This window comes from Natrix helvetica (assembly GCF_964273705.1).
Source record: "Natrix helvetica genome assembly, chromosome: Z".
Classification (NCBI taxonomy): Eukaryota; Metazoa; Chordata; class Lepidosauria; order Squamata; family Natricidae; genus Natrix; species Natrix helvetica.
Window position 1 is genome coordinate 103,255,922 of NC_138554.1, and position 23,992 is coordinate 103,279,913.

The window sequence follows — 23,992 nt, forward strand, 5'->3', positions numbered from 1 at the left end:
GAAGGAAGGAAGGAAGGAAGGAAGGAAGGAAGGAAGGAAGGAAGGAAGGAATGGACGGAGAGTGAAAGAAAAAAAGAGAGAGACAAAGATAGAAAGAGAAGGAGAGAAAGAAAGAGAAAGAAGGAAAGAGAAAGAAAGGAAGAAAGAAAGAAAGAGAACTTATGACCACAACTGAGCCCAAAATTTTGGTTGCTAAGCAAGAGCGTTGTTAAGTGAGTTTCACCACATTTTCCAAGTTGGCCATGTCCATGTCACATTACCGCCAAGCCACTCCCACCCAGCCACTCCCACGGTCACATGACCACCAAGCCATTCCCACAAAACAGGCCACACCTACAGAAGAGGTTCTAAAAATTTTTGAAACCCACCACTGATTATATATATGTATATATGTGTGTTTGTTTGTGTGTGTGTGTATACTGTCTGTGTGTGTGTGTGTGTGTGTGTATGTATCTTTGTATGTATGTATGTATGTTGTGGTCCAGCAGGATCTGGTTGAGCTGCTGATGGACTCAGATAGCGAGGAACCATATGAGTCTGGCCTGGATGATGTGGAGCACCCTGTGCAGGGTTCAGACTCAGAGCAGGGACCAGAGAGGCTGGTTGGCCACCAGGGACGTGCGGTCAGGGGAGGCAGGGGAGGCAGAGCCTCACTGCTCTCATCATGAAAATTTTAAAAAAAGGGAAAAGGGAAAAGGCGCTGAGGAGCCTTCTGCACACGTGGTCCGGGAATGGGATCATGTGTGCAGGAGGCTCCTCTAGCCTCAGCCTCCCTCCTGCACATGTGGTCCCATTCCCTGCCTTCGTGAGTCAACATGAAGGGGACCGCGGAGCTTGAGCCGTGGTCCCATGGAGCGCGCTCCATGGTCCCCTTCATGTTGACTCAGGAAGGAGGGGAATGGGACCACGTGTGCAGGAGGCTGAGGCAGGGGTTGAAATTGAATTGAAATTGAAATTCCTGCACACGTGGTCCCATTCCCTGCCTTCCTGAGTCAACATGAAGGGGACCGCAGCTTGCGCTGATGACGTCACCAGCCTCACCAGCCATAAACCTCACCGCACGTCACTGTTGGCCACCAGGAGGCGCCTGAAGATTGAAGCAGTGGGGAGGATCAAAGGCAGTTTGTCCCTGTTGCTAGATTGAGAAGGGCTGAGAAACGGAAGCAGCAACTCCATAGACAGACTCACAGAAGATGATTAAGCACAGGTGGTTGTGGATTGGCCCCTCCCAAGAGAGATTGCCAGCTCTTTATCAGTCTGAGAGCGGAGGACTTTCCCACTGACTGGTCTAAAGTGGGGTTTCTCATCAGCTTACTCTCCGGCTCCACAGCTCGTTGGGCTACTCCTTTGTTGGCCCAGGCTAGTCCTTTGATGGACGATTTCAGGGGGTTTTGCGATCACCTCAGACTCATGTATGAGGACCCCATTAAGGAGGAAACAGCTACGAGACATCTCAAGATGCTGAAGCAGGGCCGGGGTTCCTTGCAGGACAATGTCAGTGAATTCCGGCTCCTTAGCCAAGATTCGGCCTGGAATGAGGCAGCCCTCATGGACATATTTCAAGATGGGCTGTCAGACGATATGCAGGATGACTGCTGCAGGTGGACAGGCCACCGATGTTCAACGCGCTGATCCACCTGTGCCTCCGGATAGATGTCCGGTTCCAGAGGCGGGGGAGTCGCCGCGTGTCCCAGGAGACCAGAGAGGTGATGATCCTGGGGGAGACTCTAGCTCCATGGGAGGAGCCCATGGATTTGCGTGCCCCCAGTCCCCGCTTGACGCAAACTGAGATGGACAGACGGCGTGCTGGGGGTTTGTGCTTCTATTGCGAGGATCTTGGGCACCTGGCAGTGGTAGAAGAGTAGGGGACTGCGAGGTCTGGGGCTTACCCCTCAGCTCCAGAATAACTTGTCAGGAAACAGGCGGAGCCTGATCTGAGGGAGACTTAGGTTGAGCACACACTGAGACAGAGATTGATGGCCCTCCCCAGCACTTGAGTTTGGCAGCACGCATTCTCCTGTGTGGTAGTCTGCCGAGGATTCCAGCCCATGCCCTGGTTGATTCTGGGGCTGCCACGAATTTCATGGATGAGGCGTTTATGACCAAGTATGCCGTCCCTCAGTGTCCAGTTGACCCACCGAAGCTGGTCGAGACCATTGACGGCGCGTGCTTCTGTCTGGGCCTATCAAAGCTGCCACATAGGCCTTGCGCCCAGTCATTGGGGATCACGAGGAGGCCGTCCAGTTTTACATTGCTTCGGGCCTGCATTTCCCCGTGGTCCTAGGCTTGGCTTGGCTGCAGGTGCATGACCCCCAGATTAATTGGTCCCAAAACCTGGTCACGTTCCCGTCCCTGCAACGTGTCGACCACATCTGTCACGTCTGTGCAGTCAGGTGCTGAGTTCGCCCAGGGTGTCTTTGCCAGCGGACTTAGTGGAGTTCACTGAAGTCTTCAGCAAGCAGAAGGCGGACCAATTGCTGCCGCACTGGCCTTATGACTGCCCCATCAACTTGGTGCCGGACGCGCAGCTCCCTGTAGGTCACCTGTACTCCATGTCTGAGCCGGAATTGGCCACATTGCAGGACTTTCTGGACAAGAACCTCGCCGGAGTTTTATCTGGCCCTCATCTTTGCCACTGTCTGCCCCGGTCTTGTTCATCAAGAAGAAGACCGGGGATCTGAGACTCTGTTGTGACTATTGTCGTCTGCATGCGATCACAGTGTTCAACCGTTACCCTCTGCCCTTGATTCCTGAGTTGTTGGAGCAGCTCCGGGAGGCGACAGTGTTCACGAAACTGGACTTGCGTGACACCTATAATCTGGTCCGAGTCCAGGCGGGGGACAAATGGAAGACAGCCTTCAGCACCAGGTATGGACATTTTGAGTACATGGTCATGCCATTTGGATTGACCAATGCCCCGGCCATCTTCCAGCATTTTATGAATGATATCTTCTGGGATCTCTTGGACCAGTTTGTTGTTATTTATCTGGATGACATTTTATTTACTCGGCTTCTTGGGTCATCATCAGCACCCAAGCCAAGTCCTGCAATGACTCCAGGAGCATCATTTGTACGCAAAGCTGGAGAAGTGTCAGTTCTGGCAGATTACCATCAAGTTTCTGGGGCACTGTATCTCCCCTGAAGGAATTGTGATGAAGCGGGGCAAGGTAGAGTCTTTGCATAGTTGGCAACCTCCTCGGCGAGCGAAGGATGTCCAACAACTCCTTAGGTTTGCCAACTACTACCGAACCTTCATCCCCAGCTTCGCTTTCCTGACTGCGCCCCTCACTCAGCTCCTGCAGAAGTGCCGTTTCGCTTGGGGCTTACAGAGCAACATGCATTCGAGGCCCCGAAGCACGCCTTCATGAAGGAGCAGATCCTGAAGCACCCTGATCCCCATCGTCCATTTGTGGTGGAGGCAGATGCGTCCAACATCGCGGTGGGGGCGGTGTTACTGCAGGCTCACGCCCCTAGCGGTACCCTTTTCCCTTACCCTTTCTTCTTGCAGAAACTCAATTCTTCCAAGCGCAATTACACCATCTGGGAGAAGGAGTTGCTGGCCATTAATGTGCCATTTGAGGCCTGGGGGCATCACCTGGAGGGGGCCAGGCATCAAGTTGAGATCCAGACGGACAATAAGAATTTAGAGTTCCTGAAAACGGCGTGCAAGCTGAACCAGCGCCACATCTAGTGGTCTCTGTTCTTTGCCCAATTCAACTTCCGAGTGACCTATATTCCTAGTGCGTGCAACCAAAGGGCAGATGCCCTGTCCAGGAAACCTGAGTACTCTTGCACCGCAGACCCGCTTCCACCCCGGACAGTTTTGCCCATCAAATCCTTCGCTGCAGTTCACGTGCCCATGGACTTACAGTCTCGGATATGGGATGCGCAGTGGTACGACGAGTGGGTGGAGCAACGGAGGGCAGAGCTAGGGCCGGCCTTCCCGTGGACCTTCAACAACGACCTCTTGAAGTACCGGGACAGGCTCTATGTGCCTGCAGGGCCCCTCCGGGGACTTATTCTCTCACAGTGCCATGACAATCCGGCGGTGGGACATTTTGGCCTTTTCAAGACTTTGAACCTGGTCTCCAACATCTTTTGGTGGCCCCGCTTATGACATGATGTACAGATGTATGTCACCTCTTGTGTACAGTGTCGGCAGGCCAAGTCAGCAACGGGAGCTCCTCCAGGGTTGCTTCAGCCATTGCCGACCCCGGACAGACCCTGGGGAGCCGTGTCCATAGACTTTCTGACAGAATTGGCTCTGTCTTCGGGGTTTTCCACAGTCCCCATGGTGGTGGACATGCTCACGAAGATGGCGCATTTCATTCCGTGTTGAAGATTGCCGACATCCTGCGCCACCGCCCACATGTTCATTCAGCACATCTTCCGGCTACACGACCTACCCGATCAGGTCATGTCAGACCGTGGTACGCAGTTCACGGCCAGTTCTGGAAAGGGCTGATGGAGGCTCTGGACGTCCAGATTTGTTTGTCTCGGCGCACCATCCTGAAACCAGGATTTTGGAGCAGTACCTGCTTCGTGAATCAGCAGCAGAACAACTGGGTGGACTACCTGCTGTGGCAGAGTTTGCATTTAACAACTCGCAGCACACCTCCACGCAGACAACGCCCTTCCTGGCTAACGTCGGGTACCACTCTCGCTTCTTTCCTCTTACCCCAGTCGACTCCCCGGTCCCTGCAGTGCAGGGCTTCCTTTTGGAGCTCCAGGCGGTCCACCAAGTAGTGCGCCGCTATCTGACGCAAGCCAAAGAGGACTACAAGAGGGTGGCGGACAGGTCTCAGCATGCGCTGCTGGAGTTGACTGTGGGAGATCGTGTGTGGCTGTCCACCTGACAACTCCCGTCCCACAGGCCGGCTAAGAAGTTGGACCACCATTATCTTGGGCGTTCCTGATGGAGGCTATCATCAAGCCGGTGGCCTATTGCCTAACCTTGCCATGCTCGATGCAAGTGCACCCGGTGTTCCATCGTTCGCTCCTGGTCCCTTTGCGGTCGGCTTGTCCTCTCTGCAAACGTCTCTGCCCCAGCCGTCACCGTGTGAGGCGGAGAAGCAGCTTATGCACGAAGTGGCTCGGATCTGGGACACGAGATGGCTAAAGGGATTATTCCAGTACTTGGTGGACTGGAAGGACGATGGGCCGGATGGGGGGACTTGGGCTGATGCAATGGATGTGCACGCTCCCGCTTTGAGGTGGGCCTACCAAGCACAATGTCCCTCAAGACCGTGCGCCAAGCGTCAGACCCAGGGAAAGGATAGTGTTGTGGTCCAGCAGGATCCAATTGAGCTGCTGATGGACTCGGATAGGAGGAACCATATGAGTCTGCCCTGGACGATGTGGAGCACCCTGTGCAGGGTTCAGACTCAGAGCAGGGATGAGAGAGGCTGGTTGGCCACCAGGAGGCACCTGAGGCATGGAGCAGTGAGGAGGATCAAAGGCAGTTTGTCCCTGATGCTAGATTTAGAAGGGCTGAGAAACAGAAGCAGCAACTCCGTAGGCAGACTCACAGAAGATGATTAAGCACAGGTGGTTGTGGATTGGCCCCTCCCAAGAAAGATTATAGGTGAGACGTTGGGAGGGACACATTTGCAGGAAACAACCATTCGATTTAGTAGTTAAGAAAATCTATCTGTGTATTCTAGCCGTGTCTGCTCGTTTGGACTATCTGCGTTGCTTGAATTATCTGGGTTGCTCTATTGAACGTGAGTTGTCTGGGTCCTCAGCCAAAGGATTCGTTATCTCAGTAATTAAACAGTGGCAAACAGCCAAGCCATACACACACACACACACACACACACACACACACACACACAAATATACACCAGTTGCCAAGTGCCTGGATTTTGATCATGTAACCATGGGGATGAAGTAACAGCTATAAGCGTGAGGACCAGTTGTAAAAAATTTTCCAGTTTGTTGTAATTTCAAACAGTTGTTAAATTAATGTTTATAAGTCAAGACTAGGCAGAATAACTGTATTATGTTGTAATTTGGAAAAATAAGCAAGGATTCAAGCCATCAAGGTAAGAATAAACCAGAGAGGGTGAGATTTCAGGGTTGTTGTTATGCTAATCTTAATATATACCAGGGAAACTGGCTGTGTTCACTACTATAGAAAGCAAATAATTTTGTCAAGGATCAGTATGACAATAGCCTGGGTCCATTATCCTTTCTAGAATTTCAGTGCGGTCCATTTTGCTTAGTAAACATCTACACTGCTTGAATTATTTTCTTCAAGTTTGAAACACAATCTTTTCTAGCTATGCAGAAAACATATGGGGTTGAGAAAGAAATGTTCAGAACTACGGAGCTTCCCTTAGAAGAAAATTTAGTTGAGGCAGCAGAAGAAGAAAAAAGAAAAAAAATAGGCTAGTATTATTTGACTCTCCTCAAGTTCATACTCAATTTACTGCAATAATAAATTTTGCAAGTACCACCTATTCCATGTGTAGGTGATATAAGTAAAATAAAATGTTCTTCAATCATAAACTATTTTGCTTCTTAAAAATAAATAAAGCTGTTTTTCACTAAGTCAGAATTTTCAAACATTAAAAAACCTACTTGAATGTACTTTTCTTTATTACATGTTCTTGGCCTCAGCACAAGCTTCCAGAGTTGTGTACTAGTTCTAAAGCCCTGATTAGGGCAATTCTATCAAACTTCTCACTTTTGCTATGTGAGTTTTCCCACAATTCATTTTAATTTTTGTGACATTCTCTACTTTAAAAGAAGAGAGAGAAAGAGCACAGGGGTAAAATATTACATTCAAAAGTAAATAAAATATTCTATGTCCTAAACATGTCCTATGTTATAGGAAATATATCTATCCCTAAACATATTAAATTCTTTATCACTAGAATATCAGATTGTTTCACTGGAGCAAAAAACTAAACTGTGTTACTATATAGAATCTCTAACCAATTTCTGATTGTTTGCTTATTAAATGTCCTCAAAGCCTCTCTTAAAAATGTATCAAAAATTGATAGGTTATGCATTTGCCAGTAACAAATCTTCAATTAATGAGTGAAAGCTAAATTCTAGATAATGAATAGATACAATAAAAATGCACATTCAAGTATTTTTGTTCCTAAATGTGGACCATACATATTCATTTACTGAATATGTATGAATATTCATTTATCCTCTTTGAAACCAAACAGCTTTTTGATGAAAAAAAAACGTACTTAATCCTAAGATTTTTATGTACAAAGATTGGGGAACAATGTGTAATAGCTACAGGATGTAAACATTTCTTTAATGACAACATAGTTTAGAACAAACAAAGCAAACAACAAAATAGAAACATTTACCTCCTCCTGGTGGGATTTAACATTTGCTTTATAGCTGTAAGAATGAGCCATTCATTTAGACAGGGCTTAGTCTCTAAAGACTCATATGGCTGTGTTCAATTAAATTGGTTCTTGTGTTGCTGTAAATTAATGTTACTACACAGGAGGCACATTTGTTGCATCATACTATTGAAGGAAACATTCCATGTTTTAGTGGTGTGAACAGAAAATACTCAAGCAAGTCCCTTTGAGATCATTTGAGTAACAAACATCCTCTGGCCTTCATTGGTTATTATTCAGTTGTACCATTAACTACACAAAACCATCCATATTAATGAAGTTTTGAAACCACATGCTAAATCTTGCCATCTTTATAAATTAATCTACTCTAAGGAAACCATACCTATACATTTTTGTTTGATCATTGGAATGGATAGAACAATGGCAGATGTAAATAATTAAAGAATTTGTCCATCTGTTTCTCAAAATTACAGTGTAAGTTGTGGATTGGAACATAACAGATGTGTATATCTTGCACATCTGAGAAAGAAAAAGAAAACACAAGAAAATTACTTTTTTAATGGATTCAAATGATACCATAAAATCATTACATTTTATAATATACAGATAGTAGTAAAAGATACCCCATATTATCTTCCTCCTTTAAAATAGGAAACAAATACTGTTGCTTTTACTTAATCAGAAAGTACTGCTGAACTGTTTATACAGTCCCAACATATAATAATAAATGTTTGAAAGTACTGTCTTTAACATAGTATTCTGGGTTTACAAAATGGTAATCATAATTAGATCACCAGGTTAACTTGTGGCTCTTGTGTTAGTTAGTTTGAAATTTGTTTTTAATAAAACAACAGAATTGGAAGGGACCTTGGAGGTCTTTCCAGTTCAACTTCTTGCTGAAGCAGGAAATTTTTCATCTCAGGTGATCATGATACAAAGTGAAATTTTGAACTGCGGTGATTTTTCTCCTCTTCCCTAACCATTCTTTTATATATTATGTTTTCAACAATGAGAGTTTCTGGGGCCTTAGACTGACAGTGCTTTTATTTGAAAGCTGCTTTAAAAGATTTTGGAGCTAACAAGCAGTGTTAAAACAGTTGCTCATACTTCTGAGGAAGGACTGTCTAACAAGCACATGAGGTAAGAAGTATTAGGGCAATATTGTTCTTTCATACTGGATTTACCTTTGTAGTGTTTCCCAAATATTACCTGAGCATTGCAGATTCAGGTACAAGGGTATAAACAAATGAAAAGATCAATTTAATTGCTGTAAGCATAGATAAAAATGCTATTGTACTCAACAGGAAGATCAATAAAAACAAAAGAAGAACCAAATAGGCTGAGTAAGGATTAGGAAAGAGAGCATTGAGTAATGTCTGTTATTGAAGAAAACCAAAAAGGAGACAACGAAGATTCTTTCTGAAACAACAATATTAGAGTGTACTATTAGAACAAGAGGTAACTACTATCACAAGATGTTTATCTGTCCAGGTGAGTAGTGTTCAATTTACTCTGAAAAAGAGTGCATGGTAAATTCATTGTTTATTGATACATCTAGATCTATCTCTTTCATTAGCAATGTAATCTGCTTAACTGCATGATATGTTTGTCATTTTAAATGATGAGTGTGTCAGTTATTACCTTTGCCTTGCTCCAAAATCAATAATAGCTTATGTAAAACCAGTTTATTAGTATTCTATTTCACAAAATGGCAAGAATTTTTTCTATTTTCTTTTCAAGCTTGCAATTCTTACTACTATAGCTTCCAAACACTGGAATTCAGTAATTCTAAAACTGAAAGTTTATATCCGAATGCCAAGAGTGTAAAGTTACAGGGTTATGCTGAGTCCAGAGAGAGCTCGATTGAAGTCATCATTCAGCAGGCCTTCTGGACATTATTATGCTTATAATTCTTTGTCAGTCTATCTTATGAAGTTATTTTGAAAAGAAAGCCAAGAAAATTCTAAAATCTAAAAATGAATTCAGTTCCCCCCCCCCCCCGCAATACTTACCAGAATTTGTATCTGTAAAATTTTTATTTGGTGTATAGGGCTATGTTTCAATTCTATCCCATATTTCAAAAATTTCATGTAAACATTTAGTTGAAAGTATTTACACGTATTTCAATCTTCACTTTTACACTATGTATGAAAGGGTTACAAAATAAATTTAATTCTGCCTGCAGAATTAATATGGATAATTTGATTACATGCTGGGTTCTATACCATATACTATGAGATAAATCAATCTCTCTCTCTCTCTCTCTCTCTCTCTCTCTCTCTCTCTCTCTCTCCCACTCTCTCTTTCTCTCACATACATACATGCAAATACAGAGAGACTAAATAAAAATAAAAACTGAGATAATCTTAGGTTCCCTACTGAAAAAAAAGATTAATTCTCAAGTTTGAAAAAACTGAGTGAAATGTAACACAACGAAATTGTAGCTAAATTATGTGATATTTATGTGAACTCTTTAACAGCACCTATATAAATTGATAAACAAACTTAAAATTAGAACAAGCTTTGCATTGCTAAGAAATACAGCTAGAATGCTAATCACTAAGGTTTCTTTTTAATAATTCCAACATATGGTCCAAAATCTAGGTTTCTAAAACTGCCAGTCCATTTTGTAATTATACTAAATAGCACTTACTGTGACACTTCCTTTCTCTCTTACACCCCCACATACAATTCACTGAATGAGAATATGGTTGCAAACATGAAAAATTTGGGATTATGCTTATCCTTTGTTATTCTAGATGTAATTATATTAAAAAGTGCAGCTCAGTGGGTTTAGCGAGATTTCTTTGGCAAATCTGAGTTGTAGGACATTCTTAAATTCAAAAGAGATGAAATAATGATTAAATTATCTTGCTATTGTTCTTAAACTGGTATTTCTTTTGCTTAGTTCCAGATACTGCATTTGCCTAAAAGAATTTCTTTAAAATGGTTACTTAATCAAAGGTACATTACTAGAATTACAAAAATGTTTATGTATTAAGGAAAACAAAACTGATCACTTCTCTGTCTCTCTCTATGTATCGATATTATAATGCAAACTGCACAAATATATATGCAATGAATTTATGTCTTCCTTTCCATTTTTATTCTAACGACTAATCTGACTATATCCGTACATACTTTTCTCTCAATTTCCTGAATGTATACTTTTTGAATACAAAATTCTTTATTGGCCAATTGTGTGATTGAATACACAAGGAATTTATCTCTGATGCATAAACTCTCAGTGTACAAACAAACAACAAAGTAATATAATCATAAGATATCAATAGTAGAAGAAAATGGGAAAAATGAGAAAAAGAATAGTAATACAGCCCTACTAAATAGGTAAATATCCTTGGGTATAATTCAGTGCTGTGGGAATTAGATGTTCAGCAGAGTGATGGCATGAGGGAAAAACTGTGTCTGTGTCTAGTTGTTTTGGCATGCAATGCCCTATAGCGGTGCCTTGGGGGGAAGAGCTGGAACAGTTTATGTCCAAGATGTGAGGAGTCTGTAGATATTTTGTCAGTTCTCTTTTGGCTCTTGCAGTGTACAGGTTTTGTATATCTGGAAGGTGGGCCAGTTGCATTTTTTTCCTGCGGTCTTAACTATCTGTTAAGTCTGTACCTGTCCTGTTTGGTTACTGTATCAAACTAGACAGTTATAGAAATACAACTGACAGACTCAATAATGCCTCTGTAGAATTTTATCAGCAGCTCCTTGAGCAATAGGAGGTTTTTGAGTTGAGGTAGGAAGTACATTCTTTGTTGTGCCTTTTTAATGAGGGTTCTAATGTTAAGTGTTCATTTTAAGTCCTGGGAGATTGTAGAACTCCAAAACCTGAAGGTTTCTATTATTCAAACTGTCTAACTTTGTAAGAGGTGGTAGGCTGTTCCTAAAATCCACTATCATCTGTACAATTTTAAGTGTGCTCAGTCCAGATTGTTCCAGCTGCACCGTAAGGTCAGTGGTTCAACCCCCTATCTGCATGCAGATTTATCCCCATCACGAATAAGCCCAATGACTGATGTATCATCTGCAAACTTCAGTATTTTAACAAGGGATCTTTTGATATGTAGTCATTAGGATAAAGACAAAAGAATAAGGGAAAGAACACAGCCAGGGTAGTGGTGGGGTGCTGTTCTAGTTGAACAGGCGTTTAATGTGAATTTCTATGTGTTAGCAAGCTTATAATCCACCAATAAGTGTGGTCAGGCACAGCTAGATGAGTCAGTTTAGAGAGAAGAATTTCTGGAATAATGGTATTGATTGCTAAGCTGATCTTTCAAAGGTTTTCATAACCAGAAATGTCAGAGCAACCAGTCTGTAGTCATTCAGTTCCTTGATGGATTTATGCAAGAGCTGTGGTGGCATAGTGGTTAGAATGCAGTACTGCAGGCTAATTCTGCTGACTGTTGACTGCTAGCAATTCAGCAGTTTAATTCTCACGGGTTCAAGGTTGACTCAGCCTTCCATCCTTCCAAGGCCAGTTAAACAAGAACACAGATTGTTGAGGGTAATGTGCTGTCTCTGTAAACTGCTTAGAGATGGCTGTAAAGCACTGTGAAGGGGTATATAAGTCTATTGCTACTGCTATGAATGGTTTCTTGGGCACCAGGATGATAATCGAGAGTTTGAAATAAGAAGGAACTAAACACATTGCTTACCATAATAAAGAAACTGAAAAAACAGAATGATAATTGAATTCTTGTAAATATCAGTATTGGAAATAGCAATTAAATTTATTTGTTTCAAAAGTAAAATATTAAAATGCATTAAAATGAACTATAAATTTAAGTGAAACACAAATTAAATTGATTTGTTTCAAAGGTAAAATATTACAACACATTAAAAAGTGAACTATACATTTTGTTTAAGTGCTAACATCTTGCTGGCTTTTGTAGGTAGCCAACCTTTACAAGGGGAATTCTGCATTCAAGCTGGTATATATTGGAGAGATTAAATTTCTTCAGACTGACAAGATTTTATTGATTGGATGCATTTCCAACTACTTAACAGACAATGGTGTAAATTTGATTTTAAAAGTTTTTAAAACATATGATTTTGGACTATACATAAAAATGTGTTTGCTATATGGATTTTGTAAAGTTAACAATAGATTAAGAGGCCCAGAAGTATTTGGAATTATATTTTTAATTATTTAGAAATATTTTCTCATTGGAAAATGGAGATTGTTTTGATTTGAAAAAAACTTTTTAGAAATGACAATCAAAAGGATAAATTTTATTTATTTATACAAAAGATATTAGTTAAGATTCTTGTGGATTTTTGCTTTGAAACACAGATTATCAGTCTCTGGGACATTTTTGAAGAGATTAAAGAACAATTTTCAATATGAATGGAAAGTTTATATGATTGGCTTCTTTTCTTTTTTCAGATATAAAAGTAGTTTTATATCTGTTTCTTTTTCTGGATTTTTGATGTCAAATATTCATTTACATTTCATTTGGACTCTGTTTTCGTTAATTAAAAGATGAGCTATGGGAAGAAGGTATCTCATTTAGAGATGGTGATACAGATTTAGACTGTCATTTGTTGTGAGGAAGATGATAATTCTTTATATTTTCCTTCCTTTTGTTAAACCCATCTCCCTTTCTTTTTCTGTTGTTTTTCTGTTGGTAGTTTCTATTTTTGTAGTTTTATTAATTTTTATTCTTTGGATTTATACTTCTTAATAAAATTACTTGGAAAAAATGAAATACCTTTCTCCTCATTTTAGGTAAGCAAATCAGTGAAATTTAAGCCTATTTTATAAAGTACTGTTCAGATATAAATATATTATTTGATTGTAATTTGATAAAATTTTCAACAACACACTATTTTTTGCATTTCATGTTACTATATTAAAGATTATTTACTGTTTGTCATAAGCATATATTTTCATTTTAGGGTTAGGGTTACGGTTAACCTTAACCCCTAACCCTAACCTATTCATCTATTCATTTTCATTAAATAATGGAATAATTAAATAATTACGTTAAAAAAGAAGCCTTTTCATATTCTTGTAGACTTTCACTAGAATCATATAACTTTATTATCAATTGCACTTTTTCTCCAGAATACTTTTGGTAAAAGTTTAGTGATACATTAATGATAATATTGTCCTATAAAATATAGTGTGTATATGTGTTATATTTATAGAACTTAAGTTTGAATTTCTAAAGATGGCTAAATTAGCAGGTGGTACTGCCAGGTTTAAGCTACCCCAGGTATTGGTAGAGATAGTTATTATTGTGTGGAAAAGAAAAATAATCCAGGCAGCAAAATTATGAATACATGTGATCTACTACTGTATATAGTGGTCTTTTTGTATACATAAATTGCTCTGAGTGCACACTGAAAAACAACAAGGGCATTTCAGTCTCATTTGAAGGAACATTGAACCTAATAAAACACATTCAAAAATGTGTTACAAATTAAAACAGAAAGTTTGGATATTAATACTTCATAGAGATTAACATATCCTTGTCTATCTAATCACACAGCTTGATATACATATATTTCTAATTCACGTAGAAGTAAATCAAACAATGATCACATTTAATTATCTAATCATTTGACCCATCAGTATTATGACACGAATATCAATCCTGCACAGCAGTAGAATTTAAAACAAAAACAGACTAACCTTGTGCGGTGAAACTCATTGTTAACTGAAGTAGTGATGAAGAATGAACACAGGTATCAAATGTTCAAAATTGCTTCTACTTTCACTGGGCTCACCAGTCTGATGTCAATCTATAGCATTCAATCTATTAATGAAAAAGAATAATATATTACACAACATATAAATAACTGTAAAAGGGGTAAGTGACTTGGAATTGATTTAGTATTGCTAAAATGTTCATAGTGAAATTACTATATTTCTTTTCTTTTACCACCTTCATAACATTAATGAACACTCAAAAGATTTGATTTGAGGAAATATCTAATTTCCTAATTGAGGTAAGAAGATTTTGTATTTTTTTTTTTTTGTACTTTCTGTGTAAATCCCTATTAGATTCCGCGCAAAGCCACTGTTACACTTGACAGCCAACTGTTTTATGGAATAAGTGAAAATATGAAACTGCTCAAAAATATCCATGAGATCCTATGAACCGTAAAACTGGGCAAGATTTCATATTGAGTATGATAATATACTAGAAATATTTTTTTAAAAAGATTGTATTTTCAAAGTTTTATTTTAATACATTTCAAATATTGAACTAAAATTTACTAAGAGTTCTCAAAAATCCAAGTATTCAAAAATATTTTACATTAAAAAATACTAGTTCAGATTTGTTATCCTTAGATTCATTAGCAAGTGCTTAATTTTTTATATATCTTGCATTATTTACACTGCCCATTTTAATATAATTATCACATAATATTTTGACCATTCATATTTCAAAAGTGATAAATCAGAGAATAATGTAATATTTTACATTAAATGTAACATTACGTTAATTTTTTAAAAAAGGAAACATTTTATGACAGGAGAAATGTCATGTGTGACAAAGTGCTTATAATTTCCCCAAAGTCTTCTTTAAAAATAATACAGGTATTGTAATCCTCACTTAACAATCACAACTGGCACTGGCAACTCAATTACTAAGGAACTTTGCCATTAAGCAAGTTAAGCAAATTTGCGGTTTTTAAGTGAGATATAACACACAATTTTACTGCTGGTTTTTCCATTGACTATCAGAAACTGACTTAAAGCTAAAAAAAATGATCTTATCTGCGATATGCTGCAATGGTCATAAATCCATATTGTTGTCCAGCATCCAAATTATCATCGTGTGACTGCTGTGATTGTGGTTAAATTTAATGAACAGTCATAAAATTACTTTTCCAGCACCATCTTAACTTCAATTGATTGCTAAACATGGCAGTTATTAGAACTACCTGCATATTGTATGCCTCTTAAGAATAACAGAATACCAAATATACCAATTATTACATACAAATCCCCTATGCCTTCTAATTACTTCACTACATAAGTCAACTGATAAGGAAGGGGGAAAATAATGGAGGAAGGGGTACACACAAAATTTCTAGAACAAGAAAAGTTCCGACATTTTTCTTTTGCACCCCATTCTTTCTGCTAAAACTGGGTCAGATTTCTATCTTGCTTTATACATGCTTCAGACAATCCATGCTCACCAAGATTACATTTCCCTTTCAGTCTGGAAATAACTAACTGAGGGAGATCTATTCATCACAAATGAAGGCAAATATATGTTGTAGGCTCCAATCTGAATCAGTCACCAAGACCAGAAGTTTAGTGTTCTGAGGTTTTAGTCTTGTGCTGTAGCCTATTCTCAGGTAACTTCTCACTCACCATACATTCTGCTGAGAGAAAAGTTCCTTGAAGATGGGATCAAGCATGAATTCAAAAGCTCAGAAGACTAAACCTCTGGTACCTGTGACTGACCCCGATTGGATCCTGCAGATATAACCAGGTTTAACTCTGGTTTCACCCATTGCCAACAGATTCTCTGCAAAGAAATGTGATTGTGAGAGAAACAGATTTGCTCACAAACATGCTTCTGTGCTGGCACTCTTATTAGAATCAACATTAGCAGTCTGAGGGGTGGGTTGCTGGGGGTTCGCAGGGTTCAGGACAGTGGTGAAATTCAGATTTTTTTACTACCGGTTCTGTGGGCGTGGCTTGGTGGGCGTGACAGGGGAAAGGATATTTCAAAATTTCCATTCCCACCCCACTCCAGGGGAAATATATTGCAAAATTTCCATTCCCACCCCACTCTGGGGCCAGACAGAGGTGGTATTTGCCAGCTCTCCAGAACCTGTCAGAACCTGCTGAATTTCACCCCTGGTTCAGGAGAACCTCTAGCTAAGATTTTGTGCAGTTCAGAGAACCTCCAAATCCCTCTCCTGGCTCACCCTGCCACCCTGCCCAGTCCCTCCCAGGAGTTCCCACTCAGCCTGTTTTGGATGCAGGTAAGTGCAGGGCATGCGTGGAGGCTCAGGGAGGGTGAAAAATGGGTCTCCGGAGCTCAGGGGGCCGCTTTCGCTCTCCCGGATGCTCATGGAAAGCCTCCGGAGCGCAGGGAAGGCAACCCCCCACCTGTGATGCAGGTGGCTGACATGGCCACACCCACCATGCCTATACCCACCCAGCAACCCGGTAAAAGTTTTGAAGTCCACCCCTGATTCCAACCATTCTAGATTTCTGTGGTTTAAAACAATAAACCAGCCAAAATGCAGAGTGGAAATCAAAGTTCTTGTCAGTAGTGACCATATTGCTCTACCATTCATTCAGGAGATAAAACTGAAATGTTTACTTCTTAAAAAAAAGTTTATATCCAAATATTTAATTGAAACATTTTCACTTTTACTTGATAATTTTGTAAAATAATATTAAGACAAGTAGAATTAGATCAAGTCTCTGATACTTACAGAGCAAGCCATTAAAATAGATCATATGTAATTTAATTCTGACTATTTTTTATTGTACTAATTTTAATAGATATAAATGTAAACCCAATGGCTTTTTTCATGTAACCAAAATATTTCATTGAAAAAAGCCCTCAATAAATATTTAACAGTAATTCTGGATTTTAAATTTAAAAATAAGAGCAGGAAGAAATATATGCATACTATGTAAGCACTGTGAAGTGGTATATAAGTCTAAGTGCTATTGCTATTGTCCATTTGCTGATGGTAGACAACATTATGTCCCCACGTGTGTTTTATTATTTCCAACGCAAAAGAATATTGAGGAAAAAAATATGTAATAAGGCTTAAAACTTTCCTGGCCTATCTATTTGGATAATTCATCAAAAGGATTATTGTTCAAAAATGAAATAGAACAAGAACAAATGAACAGTTAGAGTGAAAACAGGCTGCACGAAAAAATGTGTGTTAAAGCTTTGGAAAAGCCTAGTGTCAAACTCAAGGCTCGCAGGCTGCATCTGGTGCTTAAAACCAGCCCATGGGGCTAGCATGGAAATATGAAAGGACCAGCTTGCAGTTTCTCTCCAGCTAAAACAGGCCACACGCACCCCCCCTCCCGTGCCTCATTTCCCCCTCCATGTCTCCTGCAGCATTCTGCCGGCAGAAAATGGGCTGAAATCGGCCCAAAAATGGGCAAAACCAGCCTCAAAATGGGCCCAAAAATGGCCCAAAAATGAGCCATCTGGCCCATTTTGACCAGCAAAGTGCTGTAGGAGGCATCCATCACCCCACCCTCTCCACTCCCCAGCCCGCAAAGAACTACAATGCTGATCTGGCCCTCAAAGAAATCCAGTTTGACCTAAGTAATAAGATCAAGTAGCCTAAGTAATAAGATCAAGTAGAATTTAAAAGAGATCAAATCTTCTAACATTTGAACAACTAAAGATTAAGAGTTTTACAGGGAAAGAACAAAGTTAATTATTTGATTAGTGTTAAAAATGAGACATCTTTTTATGAAATTCTCACATTCTTTTACAAACTTTTAGCTGACACTAGGGTGAAAAGTTGATGTCTTGTGGATTTTTTAATAGATAAGGGATATGTTATGCAAATAAATATCCCATAGCTATTGCAGATTTATAGGGAATGAAGAACTACCAAACTTGCTTATACTTGTCATAAATATTGGAAATGAGTTCTTTATATAGTTATACAAAGAAGGGAATAGTGATATAGATATAGAGATATAGAAAGATACATATATATGGATATATATGTATATGTGTGCATTAATTTCTTTATGTCCTCTTTTTTAATTTTTTGCAACTGTTTATTCTTTCTTTTTAATTACTTTCTTTAAGTTTAATTTGTTATTACTATAGGTATGTCTACTAGATTTAAAATCTTTAATAAAAAATTATATATTAAAAACGGTTCCATTCAAACACCTCAGCTAAGTGATTGTTGAGACTTCAAATCTTACAGCATATCCTGAATGCTGCTCTCATGGAAACTATTCTCCTGAATTAAGTTAATTTTGCCCCTCAGACCACAATTAAAATTAATGCACTTATCTCAATTTGATCTAGAAAGTTAAAAACATTTTGTAAGAAGCAAATGGACATCAACCTGCAGAACCAGAAACAAAACAGAAGAGAAAGTAGTCTAGACTACTGTTTTCATAATAAAAATGATTTTTTTTCCTTTTATATTTGAAATGGGAATACAGAGAAAGACACATGATACATATTATTATTTGATACTGGGAACAAAGCTTCTCAAAAACTCCATCTGCCTCATGAGAGGGTCAATGCAGAAATTATTATATGCGCGTATACCTAGGAGAAGCAATCAAGAATACAGCATAAATTATAGGAAAGCAGATTTCTCTTCAATGACAGCTTGGAACAAACTGTACTTCAAAACAAACCATTTGGTTTGCCACCCTGTAACTTTTGAAATAAAAACAATGCATAATAAACATAGTTTTTTAATTTAAATTTTTAAAAACTATTATATTTTGGAAAATTTTAATTTTGTTCTTTTTTCCAGGCATATAAGTCATCTTTGCTTGTGCTGCAGTGCACTTTGATTCTTTCTTGCTGCATTAGCAGCATGCTGCCTTTCCCATATGTTTATTGAGCATTTATCTTGCCATGTCCTGGTTTTGTCCATTCAGCCTGTTATTTGCAGATGAGCGGAAGAATACAAATCAACAGAATTGATGTTGCTGACACTGCTCCTCTTCATTAGGTTTCAGTTAGTATATTCTAGGTAGTGCAAGTCAACAGAAACTAAATTTTATGCTTTAGGTACAAATACACTAAGAAGATTCTCTTTCGGTTCTATCTTAAAACTCAAGATCTTATGCCATTTCTTATATTCTTAGCATAAAAAGTACACTTTTTGCTCGTGTATTCCAGCAATATATTTATTTTAACCACTGTCTTGCTGATGTATGTTTTAATGGATAATATTTCTTTTCATTGCGTTTAGCCACCCCAAGTGTTTTTGTCAAGACACAGAAAAAGGAATTGTGTGTGTGTGTGTGTGTGTATAGTCTTGTTGTATTTGGGTCTTTTCCCATGTAAGATTGAGATTTTCTTGGCAACGTTTCAGCGAAGTCTCACTTGCCATCTTCAGGCTGGGTTTTGGGCTTAAAGCTTTAAGATGGCGAGATGAAGATGGCAAGTGGGACCTCGCCGAAACGTTGCCAAGACAATCTCAATCTTACACGGGAAAAGACGCGAATACAACAAGACCAGCATACCTACACCTGTGAAAATCTACGAAAACATACATACATACATACATACATACATACATACATACATACATACATCTGTAAGAACAATAAATCTTTATGTAATCAATGTCCTATTTATTTACCTACTTACTTATTTACTTATTTACACTGCATGACTGCCTTATTTAAAATGGTAACTATTGTTTATACTTCACTCTGTAAGAAAATTGCTTTTTTTCCTTTTCTCAAATGAAAGGGAAAAGAAGTATCATGATTGCAGAAGTATAAACACTTTCATATGAATTCATGTTGCTCAGATACCCTCAGGTTGTCAGTTACCCCACCAACAATTATCAGCGGTAGGACATCAAGACCATATTGAATTCTGTTGGTAGGCTGCCCAGCCTGTTGCCCATGAATATTATTTGATCATACTGATAGTCCTGGTTTAAGAACTGATGCTGAGTTTTGCCAAGCTAATTATCATAACAAACTTTAATATTCCCATTAAAGCTTTTCTTACTGGATTCTGTACTTTTGTGGCAATCAAATGTAATTCTTAATTACAATTGCTATTTCTCTAGGCAGAAGATTTTTTTTTCCATAAATGCAATGAAAACAAATTGTAGGAACTGAAATTGACAGAAGTAAATTGTTAGGAACTTAATATTAAGGTTTAAATTTGCTGAAACAACTGCAGACTGTGAGTTCTATTTAAATGATCCATCCCTGAAATAGATAAATTTTAGATTCTGACTAACATTACAGCAGATTAAGCTACGTAGCAATCTGTTGAATTTGATTTTTGCAAGAAATTATTTGGCAGTACTGACACAATTATCACACTAAGTATCTACCATTCCTCAGAGCTTTGTAAACTTTATCTAAAGGACATAATGTACTAAAGCATCTATGTACTGTAGCTACAAAAGGAATTAGTATTTCAAACCACCAAGATGCCCTTTTTACTTTTCACAATAACTGAATTTAGACAAGATGATAACTATCTACTATAAGGATTCAAAATTTTGCAAACAATTACAGAGAATATTTTGAAGCAAATATGCATTAGTTTGGAATGACTATTTTAAGCTCTCTTCAATAATAGCAATAGCAGAGAAGGAGCAATTATCATTCATTATATGAATGATATCATTCATTATATTCATCACTCATATATTATCAAGTGTAATGCAATAATGTCATTTCAAGTAGTAACTGATACATTCTAATTTCAGAACATGGTCTAAAGAGAAAACAATGGCGATCTCTGTAAATATAATGCCAGTGTTTACTTCAATTCCCCGTTATCAATACTGTAGTCTGATATCTAAGTAGGATGCTTCAAAACAATAATATCCATACATCTACCCTATATCTATCTTTCTAGTTTGTCTATATTTATATTCTTTATTCTACCTTTATTTTTTGTAAATAACTTAAAGTGATGGACATATCTAATACTTCTTTTGTTCCTATTTTCCCCACAATTTTCCTATGAGGAATTTGAATGTGAAAGAATAATTTGTCCAAAGTCATCCAGCCAATTTTCCTGTCAAAGGTGGGACTAGAATTCACAACCTCTAGATTTCAGTTCTTGTATTAGGAACTCAGAAAAACATCAATGATAGCTTTAATAAAAGTTATTTGCTGGCCAGGAGAAACTAAAGTGGTGACGTATCATATCAACCATCTGACTCTGAATCCAGAAATGGATTGGGAGTAACTGAAAATTTTAAAAGCAATTGAAAACTAAATTCCAGCTACTTTATAATAAGTATGGGAACCCACAGCCAGATGCAACTTTCAGCCAGTTTTCATACAGTTAAAGGAACCTGCTTAATTTTTTGTTAGTCAATTATCTATTGCTAATTTAATAGGATCACCGGGTAAATTTAATTTTTATGTTTCTAGTTGCTATCTTCTGCCTAAATTAAAAAAAAAACTTTCTTGGAAATAACAATTTTGTTCACATTGGAACAGTATGTGGTTGAAAGAAACCAACTGTTGGACACAATGGTTTGTGCCAGTGTACATTCTCACAGTTTGATAAGTTTCAAGATCGACACTGTGCCCTGATGTTTTCCTTTCACACTATAGCCAGATAAAATAATATGAACTCTTAGTCATTTTTCCATCTATAACATTCAAAACCAATTCTAATTTTAAAAATGGCAGCATTTTGGCTGGTACTAAATAAAGTCTGTTGAAGGCTAATTTTTCCTTGGCAAAGCTGACATTTTATATTAAGTTTTTACAAGCATGGAACTATTAATAACACACCTCTATATTTCAATGGTAAAAATATGCATTAACATTTAGATTAATTGACCAATTTCATTAGCCAGCAACAACAACAACAACAAAGAATTAAAATGATGGAATAGATGGTTTTATGTAACTATATAACCCAGTTCCCCCAAAAGACCCATTTGCTTCAGTTCAAGTGGGACGTACAGAGTCTATGGCATCATTTGACACATGGAAGCCAACAGAATTTTGAATTAGAAACAGAAAATCTTACAAATTTACTAAATAAAAAAGTTCATAGTATGTCTCTAGAATAAATTAGCATATTAACACCTCAAACAAAAAGGGAAGAAGATGCAGTGTCTGTTTCCAGTTAACTTTAAAAAAGTGATTTTTATGTAGCCAAATTGATTTAGTATTCTAAACTTTATTTTAAAAAGTCAAAATAATTTTATAAACATTGTAGCACATTACTATTTCAACATGTATGTCTTAATGTTAAAAATAAAGCAAGTACATATTAAATAAAAATGCTATGCTAATATTTTAATTATGGCCTTCTTGCTATGACTCCTTTATAAAATGTGATATGAGCTAAGTTATCACTGGCAAGAATGTGGCTTTAACGACATAAAGAAAAATCAAACAATATATAAATTACAATGAGATATAAAACATATTACTATGACCTTCTATGACAATATATTGTGCACTTATAATGCAAATTTATTAATATATTGCATTAATAGGCATCAAAAAGCAATAACTATACGCGTTACTTCAAAACATTCATGAATAGTTCTTTATTCATCACTCTATGATTGCAAAAGCTATGTTAGATAAAGGCCCCATCAAGACAACTTTTATAATGTTGTTTGAAAGTGTCCAATTTAAAATTTTATCTGATTTAAAATTCCAAACTCCTGAGACCCAACTCACCACTGGATTGTCACCTATTTGGAATTGGGCTATACGAGTGGCTTGCTGGAGCGCGTGAGCAGCTCAACTTATTGGTGGGCATTCATTTATGTGCATGCCGGCCTGTCACTTGCACAAGGACTGCGTGTACATGCACAATGGTTTCTCTCCCCCCTTCCCAGCCGTGCTGTCAAGATGCAAAGGTTATGGACCACTGTCATATGCAGCTCTTGTTTGAAGCTGTCACAAAAACTAAATCAAACCTCTATCTAATTCATGGAAGTACATGTTTCATCAACATCATTAGTTGCTGGTAAATACTGGTAATTGCTACCAGTATACTGTATAACACTTACTAAAACCCACTAATGTACTATATAATTTGTATAGGAAATGTAAGTACTACAGGACTACAGATAGTCCTTGACTTAATACCACAATTGAATCCAAAAAGTTTTGTTGCTAAGCGAGACAATTGTTAAGTGAGTTTTGCCCCATTTTATGATCTTTCTTGTCACAGTTAAGTGAATCATTGCAGTGGAGGTGAGTTGATTACCTGTCCAAACAACAGATAGTTGTAGAGGCATAAGAGAGAAGCATGCTATCTGGCCGCAGGGGCCATTAGAAAGCTGAAAGTTGGTGGGGTAGAGCGGGGGGGAGGGAGTGGGGGAGGCTCATCTTTGCGCAGCAGCACAGGCAGCAGACAGAGGCAGTGGGTAGGGGGAAAGCTGACAATTCCAACATGCCATTTGGGCCACAAGCAAGCAGAGAGACAGAGGATGGAATGGGCAGCCATGTGAGGCTTGTCTTTGTCACTGCGTTTATTTTGGTTTGCTAGCTGTGCTGAAGATTTACTGCGCAGGTCACAGTTCTTATCTGACAATGATTTACTGTGCATGCACTTTCACATTCCTGCTTAACTTTCTCTTCTGATCTTTTGTTCGCCTGCCAAGGAGGCAGGCACATAGCACTTGCCAAGATGTAATTAATTCAGTTAGCAAGTTTGTATTTTTATTTTCTTTTATATTAAAATGTTTTTATTAGAACATGCTTCGGGTTTATTTTTGCTTATTCAGAAGTATACTGCCAGGAAAAGCCACGATCCATCATCATTAATTACAAAGGTTTAAATTATATTCCTTGACAGTCTTTACATCTCTCAGCTTGCCTGCGGCCTGCGCAGCACATTGGGATTGCCTGTCTTCCCAATCCCCCATGCCTCTGCCTCAGTCTGCTGTTGGTGCTGCTATGCGAAGACAATTCTCCCAAAGGCAGCCGCTCTGACACAGTTTTTCTGTGGCTCATGCAGTGCAACTGGATCATA

General features: G+C 38.5%; 1 protein-coding gene across 1 annotated transcript in view; it reads right to left on the reverse strand.

Moving 5' to 3' along the window:
* The window catches only part of HDAC9 (histone deacetylase 9), a 506,624-nt gene that overhangs the window by 423,276 nt on the left and 59,356 nt on the right, over positions 1 to 23,992 (reverse strand). Inside the window, exon 4 of the mRNA XM_081970663.1 lies at positions 13,984 to 14,107. Coding sequence (XP_081826789.1) covers positions 13,984 to 14,002 — 19 coding nt within the window. The 5' untranslated portion in view covers positions 14,003 to 14,107. The remainder of the gene's footprint in view (positions 1 to 13,983; positions 14,108 to 23,992) is intronic.